The sequence below is a fragment of the Engraulis encrasicolus genome, chromosome 5, assembly GCF_034702125.1.
Source record: "Engraulis encrasicolus isolate BLACKSEA-1 chromosome 5, IST_EnEncr_1.0, whole genome shotgun sequence".
In the NCBI taxonomy this organism is placed as follows: domain Eukaryota; kingdom Metazoa; phylum Chordata; class Actinopteri; order Clupeiformes; family Engraulidae; genus Engraulis; species Engraulis encrasicolus.
The window spans coordinates 18,731,835-18,743,939 of NC_085861.1; the positions used below are offsets into that span (position 1 = coordinate 18,731,835).

Genomic DNA, 12,105 nt, shown 5'->3' on the forward strand with positions numbered 1-12,105 from the left:
TATTATTATTATTCAGCCAACTCAGTCAGCCAGCCCACAGCCATGAGCCCAGCCAGTTGCAGTAATCAGCAGTAATCAGCCAGCTAGCTACCTCAGCCCAGCCCACAGCCCAGTCAGCCTACAACCATCTAGATCAGGGATGTCAAACTCAGGCCCGGGGGCCAAATTTGGCCCACGGAGCCATTTTATTCGGCCCGCAAGATCATTTCATAAGTGCATTACAGTTGGCCCTCATACACCATTCATGTATAGCGTAACATGACTTGAACATGAAATTTGCTCTGTCACAGGATGTGCAGACACATTCTAACTAACAAATATGATGGGAAAGAGTGTATGTGAAATTTAACTGTATGAAGTGCATGCTCAATTTCAGTTTTTAAAATAATTGTTGAGTTCGGCCCGCGACTTCGTTCCAGATTTTTATTTTGGCCCTCAGTCAATTTGAGTTTGACGCCCCTGATCTAGATACAGTAGTCAGCCAGCCAGCCACCCCATTCAGCTCAACCACAGCCAGTTACAGTAGTCAGCTAACCAACCCAGTCAGCCCAGCCCACAGCCAGTTACAGATGACAGCCAGCCAATTCAACCACTCCAGTCATCCAGCCACCAAGCCACCCCAGTCAGCCCTGCCCAGCCCACAGTCAACCAGCACAGCCAGCTAGCCCAGCCAATAGTGGTGTCAACAATGATCGATTCGGCGATCCGAATCGATGCGGGGCATGGACGATCCAGAATCGATCCGGCAAGTTCCAGAATCGTCCATGGATATTTCGGGAGCAAATGAATGTTAAATTAAATAAAAGCACCTCAAAACATTGCAAGACTGATACAGACTGATACAGAAAACAGCCAATAAATTGTTGCTCAGTATCTGACTACTTGTATTGCCTCATCATGGCTGATTAAAAATTTGCTTTGCGTTCAGTAGAAATGTAATGCATTGCAATGCATTGTAGAATTGAATCGGATTGGATCGGATCGGATTGGATCTAATAGAATCGAATCGAATCGGATCTACTACCTCCCGAATCGTGATTGAATCGTATCGTGAGGGCAGTGCCGATCCACACCACTACCAGCCAACCCAGTCAGCTCAACTAACCCAGCCAGCTGCCCCAGCCAGCCAGCTCACAGCCAGCTGCAGTAGCCAGCCAGCTAGCCGCCCCAGTCAGTCACAGCTCACAGCCAGCTGCAGTAGCCAGCCAGCTATTGTGCCGGTAGTCATATATCAGCCAGTCAGCCAGCCCAGCCAGTCAGCCTACAGCTCACTTATTTATACACCCCAGACTCTTTCTTTCACCCTAAATATGTTTGTTTTTCTCCCGTGCTTTTCTGCTTTTTTTATGCACCTGTCACCTCTGCTCTCTGGCGCTGTAATGTATGTGCATGTGAAAGTGCGCGTGTGAGAGTGCCTGTCAGGCTCACGGCTGTTTCTGTCTCTGTCGGTGTGTGCTTCTCCCCCCCCCTTCTCTCCATCGCTTTGTCTCTGTTGCTCTCTCTCTCTCTCTCTCTCTCTCTCACTCTCTCTCTCTCTCTCTCTCTCTCTTGCTCTCGATCTGTCACTTTCTCTCTCTCTCTCTCTCTCTCTCTCTCTCTCTCTCTCTCTCTCTCTCTCTCTCTCTCTCTCTCTCTCTCTCTCTCTCTCTCTCTCTCTCTCTCTCTCTCTCTCTCTCTCTCCTCTCCCCTCCTCTTCTCTCGCTCTCGGTGTCCCTCGTCTGCTTCCAGATGAGTCATACTCCCACTACTCGCTGTCTGTGCATGGCTGCCGCCTCTCGCTCCTCTACTGGGCCGACATCACCGCTGACCGGCCTGTCAAGTTCCTCTGGAAACTGGAGCAGGTGATTTACTGAATACCCATATATACTTGGGGAGGAGAAATGACTGGGGAGCTCTGTGTGTGTCTGTGTGTGTGTGCGTGTGTGTGTGTGTGTGTGTGTGTGTGCGTGTGTGTGTGTGTGTGCGTGCGTGCGTGTGTGTGTGCGCGTGTGCGCGCGTGCGTGCGTGGGTACACGTGCGTGTGTGTGTGTGTGCATGCATGTTTGCATGTGTGTGTATATAGTGTGTGCAGGGCCGCTGACAGCTTTGACTGGGCCCGAGACAAAGACATCTGAAAGGGCCCCAAACCCAATAAATAAAATGTAGTGTGGATCCAATTCTGGGCCACCTCTCTCCCTGGGCCCGGGACAAGTGACCCCTCTGTCCCCCCTGTCGGCTTCCCTGAGTATGTGTGTACGTGCATGTGTGCATGTACGCGTGTGTGTGTGTGGATGGGCTAGGGGAGTTTAAACAATGACTGGAGAATAATGTGTGGTGCCTTCTTTTTTCATCTCTTGTGGTCTGCAATATGTGTGCAGTCTGTGTGCTGTGAGTATGAGAGTTCATGAGTGTGAGTACAAATGGGAGTGTGGTTGGGTGGTGGGGCGATCTTGTTGTCTATCAGTGTGTGCACAAATGTTCACCATGTGGTTTGCGGTGAGGATACAGGTCTGTCCTGACAGATGGAACAGAAGTACTTTTTAAATTAATTCAGACCAATGAAGACCAATCTGTTCCTGATAGGAAGTTTTCACCCAGACCTCCTGGCTTGCTCTGCATCTCCATCTACTGTGTACAATGTGTACAAAATAAATGATCATGTGGTTTGGGGGTGGAGTAACAGATCTACCCCTGACAAATCGATTGAAGTATTCTAAATGTACGCCTATCTTTTCTCGTCCTGCCCCCTCCCTCTGCCCACTAATTAATGTATTACCCATCATAGTCTTATTGTATTTATGACCCAATCATAGCCCTGTAAATACCCACCCACCTGTCTTGTATTGTTTAGTGAATTGTAAGTTGAAGCGGTGATACATGTTATAAACAGGTACTAATTAATAAAGAAATGTTTAAAAAAAAAAAACAGGTTACTAATCATTGTGTCAAAGTGAAATTTCTTTAATGCTGTCCTATGAAAAGATATGTTTACAAATCTGCAAACTTGTGAGGGGTGTACTCACTTCTGTGACATACTGTATATTGCTTACTTGCTTGGTTTACCTAACTTACGCTTCTATACTGCTTATTGCAATGTGTGGTCTGTTCCAAACTACATCTTACTGTACTTGTGTAGTGACAATAAATAACATCTACTTCCTCTTCCTCATCTCACCTGATCCAGGTCTGTGATAGCGAGTGGCACCATCTGTCCCTGAGCATCCAGTTCCCCTCGGTGACCCTCTATGTGGACGGTGTGACCTTCGACCCCGCCCGTATGCATGACAACGGGGCCATCCCCAGCCCCACCCCTCACCAGCGAATGGTCATCGGTGCCTGCTGGGGTATGTTGCTTACAAGGTTTCTTACTGCAATACACACACACACACACATACACACACACACACACACGCACACACACACACACACACACACATACACACACACACACGCACAGTAAATGGAGAATGGATTAAATCTACACATAGTGTTTTTCTACTCATTCCCAATTCATCACAGCATTCGGGGCAGAGCCAGAGACACTTAATATAGGAGGGGACGAAACACGTCAGAAATCGTCCATAGAAATGAGAATGAACATACGTAATGCCAATATGGCGTGTGCCTGCACCTCTCCCACCTGTCCAGCAACAACAGCCAATTGCTTGCTGATCTGTGCTGTGATTCATCAAATCATCTCGCCGCGTCGCGCGTAAGCTTTTACGACTGCTTAAACCTAATCGGTATTCCTTCAGAATATCTACTGCCAGTCAGTGGCAGATGAAATGTGCGACTCACATCAGGAAGCTTCTCATATGGGGTTGCTACAGAGTCTGCTCCACTTGATCCTACAGGCCTTGAAGCAGAACGTGTTGTCATGAAGTGCTGCGCATGCGCAATTCAAAATTAGCTGTACTGTGTTTTACTAATCTGAAATAGCTTCCCTGAAGTGTCGCCAAGATGGCCGCGGAGGGAAACAGCTTATGGGAAAGAAACTTTGGCACAATAGCTCAGTGAGCTAAGACGGCGTACCATTATGCCAGCTTCCCCGGTTCGATTCCGTTCCGAGGTTCTTTGCAGATCCTTCCCATTCTCTCTGCCACTCATGGCCTGTCACAATATCACACTGTCCTGTCCTAAATAAAGGCATACAAATCCCCAAAAACATATCTTAAAAAAATAATTATAGTAGTGACAGCAATTCACTATTTATGCCATAAATTCACCATTTCATAGACCAGTGCCATACAAGGCCCCGACCTGCCACCTGGAACAATTTGCCTATTTATTTATTTATAAGATTTTTTTTGGAGGGGGGGATTTTGTGCTTTATTTATGATAGGACAGTGACAGAGGGACAGGAAACGAGTCTGGAGAGAGAGACGGGGAAGGACTGGCAAATGACCCAGACCGGAATTGAGCTCGGGTCGCCGGCGTAGTAACCTAGTGCCCTACCGCTAGGCCACAATATGGCCCACAATTTGCCTATTTTAACTCAAGCTGCACTTCGATGGGCTTTCAGACAGAGCGGGGCTCGAACCTGCAACCTAGTGGTTCCCAACCCAACACCATCCACCAACCTCACCAACCTGGCACGGCACACACAAAGACAAAAACAGATTGGTCCAGATCTCCTGATTGGTCCAATCAGTCAATGGAACCTTATTAACAGCCAATTACAGCCGGGCAGCCACACCGGACAGGAAGTCTTCACTTTTGCTATCATCTAATTATATTTGGTTTCCAAGACGAGGCTATCTGCATCTCTCTGAGCTATTTATAACTTCCTCCTCTCATCTATTATTCAGCCGACGACGAGAACAACACAGAGATGGCGCTCAGTGGCGGAACAAGTGCAAACAGGGCCCCAGGGCAAGACACTGGTGGGGCCCCCATACAACCTCCCAAGGTTACAATAGGGCCCCCACCACCAATACAGGAGGGCCCTGGGCCCCAGGGCAAATGCCCTGCTTGACCAACCCCCCCCCATAGCTCCGCCCCTGACGGTGCTCCGTGCGTTCGTCTGTCAGTGAGGGCCCGTGCCGATCGCTAAGAGGGGACGCGTTTGTCAGTTAATTACCTTTTAGAAGATACCCCCATCAATACCGGTGCCGTGGTAATCAGGCAGAAGTTGAAATAATGAGCCTTTTTACGTTAGCCATTCGTTATGTTCTGCGTCTCTCTGTCTGTGTCTACCACCCACTCCATCTGTCGCATTTCTATCTCTCTCTCTCTCTCTCTCTCTCTCTCTCTCGCTCTCTCTCTCTCGCTCTCTCTCTATCTCTCTCTCTCTCTCTCTCTCTCCCTCTCTCTCTACGTCTGCAAACATGTGAGCACGCCATCCATCCTAATTTCTGCTCTCTGCGCCTTTCTCCTGTCGATCTCTCCCCTTCTCTCTTCTCTCTCTTTCTGTCTTTTCCATCTCTATCCCCTCCTCTCTCTCTTTCTCCCCTTCTCTCCTCTCTCCCCTTCTCTCCTCTCTCTCTCTCTCTCTCTCTCTCCTTCTCTCTCTCTCTTTCTGTTTTCTGTCTTTTTCCATCTCTATCCCCCCCTCTCTCTCTTACTCCCCCTCCTCTCCTCTCCCTCTCTTTCTCCTGTCGATCTCGCCACTTCTCTCCTCTCTCCTCTCTCTCTCTTTCTGTTTTTCTGTCTTTCTCCATCTCTATCCCCTCTCTCTCTCTTCCTCCTCTCCCTCCACCTCTCTATTCCCCTTCTCTCCCGTTCTCTCCCCTCTCTCTCTCTCTCTTTCTCTATCTCTTTCTGTTTTTCTGTATGTCTCCATCTCTATCCCTTCTCCCCCCTCCTCTCCTCCTCCTCTCCTCCTCCTCCTCCTCCTCCTCCTCTCTATTCTCCAGAGCCTGAGGAGAAGCAGAAGGAGATTCTGAACAACACCATCCCTGAGGGAAAAGATGCAGGTGAGTAGGGAGGGAGCCAGCTGGAGAAAGTGTGTGTGTGTGTGTGTGTGTGTGTGTGTGTGTGTGTGTGTGTGTGTGTGTGTGTGTGTGTGTGTGTGTGTGTGTGTGTGTGTGTGTGTGTGTGTGTGTGTGTGTGTGTGTGTGTGTGTGTGTGTGTGTGTGTGTGTGAGAGAGAGCATATATACAGTGTCTGTGTGTAAGGCCATGTGTATGTTTGTGAGCCTGTAATATTTGTTTGTGTGTGTGCGTTGTGTGTTTTTTCCAGTCCTCCATGGACTGCCAGTATATTTTCGACATGTTCAGAGATGTACGCAGGGGTCTTAGGGGCAAGAGAGAAGCCGAGCCTCCTGTCAGTCAGGCTGCTGATAAGAAAACAGGAGAGCGGGGAAAAAGAAATCGCTATGCAGCTCCACGTTTATAATCCTGCCTCATGTCAGCCTGCAGCCTATGTACACACACTCTCTCTCTCTCTCTCTGCTCCGTTCCCCTTCTCTCTCTGTCTCTCGCAGTGCGATTCGTTGGCGGCTACCGGGGCCTGTTGTCGGGGGTGACGGTGCGCCCAGGCAGCGTGGAGCCGCACAGTGTGGTGGAGTGTCTGTACGCCTGCCGAGAGGGCCTGGACTTTGGGGATCTGGAGACGCTGGGCTCCGGCATGAAGGTAATGAGTTTGCTGTTGTGTGTGTGCGTGTGTGTGTGTGTGTGTGTGTGTGTGTGTGTGTGTGTGTGTGTGTGTGTGTGTGTGTGTGTGTGTGTGTGTGTGTGTGTGTGTGTGTGTGTGTGTGTGTGTGTGTGTGCGTGTGTGTACATTTGTACGTTTGTGTGTGTGTGTGTGTGTGCGTGCGTACGTGTGCGTACGTATGTGTACGTGTGTGTGTGCGTGTGTTTATGCGTGTGTGCGTGTGTGTGTGTGTGTGTGAATACGTGTGCATATGTGTGTGTGTGTGTGTGTCTCAGCCCTACAGTATGCACCAAAAAATATGCTACAGAATGCTGACGCAGGTGCAAACGAAATGAGGGAGAGAGACAGAATCCATTCTCACCAGCTTGTGATTGACATATTAATTAAGGGAGCAAATCACATGCAAAGTCTTCTCCTCCTCATCCTCATCCTCTCCCTCAACCCTCGCTCTTCCTCTCCCACCCTCCCCCTCCACCTCCTCTTCTCTTCCTCTCCTCCACTCATCCCTTGCTCGGCTCCTCCTCTCCCAACTCCACCTCCACCTCCTTCTCCTCCTCGTGTCCATCTCTCTGTGTTTCTTTCTCACCTTCCTTCTCCTTGCCTCCTCTCTTCCTCATCTTCCTCTCCCTCATCCCCTCCTTCTTACTCTCTCACCTTCCTCCCCCTTGCCTCTTCTCCTCCTGAACTTCCTCTCCCTCATCTCTCGCTCCTTCCCACTCTCCCACCATCCTCCTCTTCGTCTCACTCTCCCACCCTTTTCCACTTACTCCCATCCCCCCCTCCTCCTCTTCCTCCTTCCTCCTCCTCCTCCTCCAATGTCATCTTCTCCTTGCTTGCTTCAGGTGCATGTGAACCCCAGCCAGTCTGTGCTGGTGCTGGAGGGCGATGACATCGAGAGCTTCAACCGTGCGGTGCAGCAGGTGACCTACAGGAACTCGCTCCGCTTCGCTACCCCCGGCGTCCGGCCCCTCAAACTCTCCACCTCCCTGAGGTGAGACAAGACACCCACCCCTTTGATTGAGTGCTTGATCCCCACTGCGTTTGCCTGGCTGTGCTGTGCTATGCTGAGATATGTTTTCAAGTGTGTGTGTGTGTGTGTGTGGAATTATAATAGAATAATAGAGGAAGTGAAATTCTGGTACTGTATGAAGGCTGGACGCTCTGGTTAAATGTGCTTTGCAATTACAATTTAGGAAATTTCTTGATTTAAATATAAAGTACTGAGTTGAATGTGGGTTTTTTGTATTTTGGGTGAATGATTGTAGCCCCATAATGCACGCCGTACCATCTGAGGCACGCTGTAATAGTCATTGAAAGGCTAATTACCATAGTACTACTCTGCTATGACATAACACAGGGCTTTTAATAATGCACTACCATTCTGGTAACAACACATTTTTACCGCCGTGTTTTAACGGGTTAATATTATGGTCTGTAACAGATTCACTGGTTGTGAATTGATTTTGAGTATCACCTCTTGCCCGTGTAGGCAGAGCCATTCTTTATATTATATTTACTTTATTTTGAATACGATTGCACTACTAGAGTTGGACACCATCCTACTGGCTGTGGATCTTCCAGAGAAATAGATAACATATTCCGCCTGCCCCTTGAATTAACAGGCCTATGAATTAAAGCTTTTGGAAAGCCTTTAAGCACCCCGCTTTCCCAATCATCTCCAATTTCACGTTTGTAATTAATTTCTAGCGCTGACTTTCGCCCCAGAGCTGCACACAATATTCACTCCCCAGAATGTGACAAAATATCCATGTCTTGATATTTTCGAGGGCTCTGCGATTTGCATGTCATTTCACATTGAATCGTACCAGCTTCAAAGACGCTCTCTCTCCTCCTCTCCTCTCCCATCTAGTTAGGAGCAACCTTGTCCTCTAAGAGGCTGCTTTACACTAGAATGCAGATGGACAGTCTTGCTTGGATAAGCAGCTCTCTTAGTGACATGCGCAGCATAATCATCAACAGGGCTGGACTGGCCATTTGACTTACCGGGCATTTCCCGGTGGGCCTCGCAGCCTTGTGGGCACCTATTTTCAGATTTTTATTATTTTTTTAAAGTTTTTTACATTTCTAAAAATAGGGGCCCACAAGGCTGCAGGGCCCACCGATGAGTCAGTTCTGCGCCGCTAATTATGAGGGGCCCCTTTAAGCCAAAAGTGCCCGAGCCCTATTTAACCCCCAGTCCATCCCTGATCATCAACCTCCATGATCAAGGTCAGGCTTCAGAGGCCTCTTTAAATGGTCAAGTTTAAAGGTCATTGGTGTGTGTCCGGCATTTGAGAGAGGCTTATTAGTGCCAATACCTCAGGGATGTAAAGGCAAGCACAATGTATTACTCTGTCTTTAATGACAACTGAATATACATTACGTAAGGACAAGAGAATCAGTGTCCTTCTAATATTGTGTGCATGGCATTATTACAAATAACAAACATTATTAGTTTTTTCATCTTGTAATATTTTACTATGGAACGTGCCTCATCCTCCGTAGCCTCCTAGAGCAGATGGGGCCTATTCACTATTGAAAATACTTAACTACATCATAATAACATTGCTATGACAGTACAGAGAGCCTTAAGTAACAGATTAAGACATAGCCATTACCATTTTGGTGACAGTAAGGTTATAACATAGGCTCTGCGCTAAGCGGCTATGACCACAGACATAGTCAGCAAGGCGGAGCCACAGTCATCTGCGAGATCCAGGTTAATAGTCCTATGGGTAGCCGCATGGTTAATATCGTTATACATACAGCAGTAAATAAATGATGATAAAGATCGCTTTTGCATCTCGTCGCTTTAATGCCATATAATTAACAGTGCGTTTACACTATAGCTCTAACCGACGCCATTTATTTTGCTGCCTGCTTTTATTTCTCCCTGACATGTCATAAACTTCTATAGAGTTTTATGAGACCATAAACAGATGAATAGGGGTGGATAAATAGTAGTAGTCTGCCGCATTCGGTCGGAGAGAGCGGTGCAGCTCTGCAGCAGAGATATGGCCCTCTGACTGTTAGCAGGAAGTGAAATGAACATACACATGCGGAGCCTGCTGAATCCAATGCCATTTTTTAAATCTTTTTTTTTCCCTGCTTGCCCTATAATCAGATTTCAGGTCGTGGGATTGTGATTCCCAGCTGCCGAACCACCCAGTCATTAGACTAAATCTAAATATGGCCAGCTGGTCTCTAATAGATATACTTCGGACACATGCATATGCAATATGCACAGCTCCATTCGCACATATTCTGCTCTGCTGTCCCTCTCTCTCCTCTATCTCTCTCTTCTCTCACACATACACATACAAACACACACATGCTATTCCTCTCTCTCCCTCTATTCTCTCACACGTACAAACACACACATGCTATACCTCTCTATATATACTGTATATTCTCTCACACATACAAACACACACATGCTATCTCTACAACCCATTCCCTCTCCCTCTCCCTCTCCCTCCCACACACGATAGAGAGATTTAGCATACAGTAAGACCCTCTTTTGTCTTTTTGTCCATTTCAGTAATGCCAATCACACATGTTCTGCCAAGGCTGTATACAATGCAATAAAATCTGCTTACAGTATTGTCACATCACATCGTGAATCCTCTGCCATAATACATCTATGTGTGTGTGTGTGTGTGTGTGTGTGTGTGTGTGTCTGTGTATGTGCGTGCATGCATCCATGCATGCATGCGTGCGTGCGTGCCTGTGTGTCCGTGTGTGGGCCATGTGTGTGTGAGATGCTTCAACAAGGACCGCTGTCTTTCACCTTGGCATGCTGTAGTATCTGTTTGTTTGTATGTCAGGAGAGCTGTCTTCCACTGCGGCATAATGCATTTTACCCATAATACATCTGGACTGTACTGTATGTCTGTGTCAGGTGCTTCAACATGGAGAGTGGCCTTTTGCTAGAATAGAATAGAGTAGAATACAATAGAATAGAAAGCCTCTATTGCAATTTTACTGTATAATGAGTGTCTATGGTGCTGTTTCCACATATCTGGATATTTTTAAATGTAGATATTTTTATCATGTTTGGATGTAAATACAAAACCAGATTTTTGATTTTTGGATTTTAAAACTGTTTATGCCAAAACCAATGCGTTTTCAAAAATATCCAGCTATGTGGAAACAGTAGCTGTTTGTGTGTCTCTGTCTGGTGCTGCAGCAAGGAGAGCTGTCTGTCATTGCGGCACAATGAACCTAATGCATATGTACATATACATAATGCATATGTACTGTGTCTTTCTGTGTCAGGTGCTTCAACGAGTTTCAAAGAGTTTTTACTTGCGACGTTTCGGTCTTTTTATTTCTCCTATATTTTACTAGGGTAAAAACACATTGAGGCAGTTGCCTCTTTTCCAAGTGTGCCCTAGCCACTGTTGAATTGCTTGAAGAAGGTCGTAGAGCGAAACTCCTACGCAGCTGGCAAAAGGAGGTTTGCAAAAATTCTAAACATAGTATATGCATCTGCATGTGTTTGTCTGTGGCAGGTGCTTCAATGAGGAGAGCTGCCTCTCTCTGCGCGCCCTGGAGGGCTACCTGGTGGTACTGCAGCCCGATGCCCCCCAGATCTCCCTGTCCGGAGTGGGCCCCCACCTGGCCCGGCCGGCCCCCGAGTTCGAGGCGCCCCACGGAGTCCCCCTCTTCCCCGAGCTGCGCATCGTCTGCTCCCTCTCCCACGCCGTCAACACGGCTGCCCAGGGCATGGAGGGCGGAGGTGAGCATGTGCTGTCCACCTTATTAAAGAGAGGGTCGACGTCTGTGCCTTAACTTTGAATCGTGTGTTGCTTGGTGCGACTGCTCACCAAAACTAGCGATACTAAGACAGTCAAAAAAGATGAATCGCACACAAGGCTTTCAAGTTCAAAATGTGTTTTGTAGCCAACAAATTTCAAAAGAAGTCATCGGGACAAGCTGGAGCTACAGACGTTTCGGAACGGTCTGAAACGTCTGTAGCTCCCGCTTGCCCCGATCACTTCTTTTGTAATTTGTCGGCTTCAATCCACCTTATTATACCATTGCCATTACTAGATGTACGACGTTCATTATGTCCAACTGTTATTGCAAAACTTGAGTCACCCTTCTGATGGAGACTGAAGCTATACCGTCAAAACACATCAGGTAAAACATACAACTTTTACATTTCTGAAGTATAAGAAAAACCCAAGTTTCACTGCCATTACTACAAACTCCAACTCCATAGAAGTTGGGACGCAAGGTTAATTGTGAATAATAACAAAATACTGCCATTTTCAGAAGTCTGGTTCTGACATTAGTCAGAACCAGACTTGGAGAACGGTACAAAGAAAATCAGCCATCAAAACTGACCAAAATTATTGTTTTGGGGAATATTCATGAATATGTAAATCCAACGTGTCTCAAAAGAGTTGGGACGGGGACAATAAAAGGCAGCAAATGTTGAGGAAGACTAAAAACAAAACAAAAGACAACACTTAACAGTTAATAGCATTAACCGATGAGATGATTTTATATAAAGACAGTGTTGAT

The 12,105-nt window shown here is 47.1% G+C and overlaps 1 protein-coding gene across 1 annotated transcript in view; it reads left to right on the forward strand.

The window, feature by feature from the left end:
* clstn3 (calsyntenin 3) overlaps nt 1-12,105 on the forward strand; it is a 38,791-nt gene that overhangs the window by 12,398 nt on the left and 14,288 nt on the right. The window contains exons 9-14 of the mRNA XM_063198834.1: nt 1,729-1,841; nt 3,164-3,323; nt 5,835-5,894; nt 6,404-6,552; nt 7,416-7,564; nt 11,088-11,314. Of these exons, the coding sequence (XP_063054904.1) occupies nt 1,729-1,841; nt 3,164-3,323; nt 5,835-5,894; nt 6,404-6,552; nt 7,416-7,564; nt 11,088-11,314 (858 nt within the window). The remainder of the gene's footprint in view (nt 1-1,728; nt 1,842-3,163; nt 3,324-5,834; nt 5,895-6,403; nt 6,553-7,415; nt 7,565-11,087; nt 11,315-12,105) is intronic.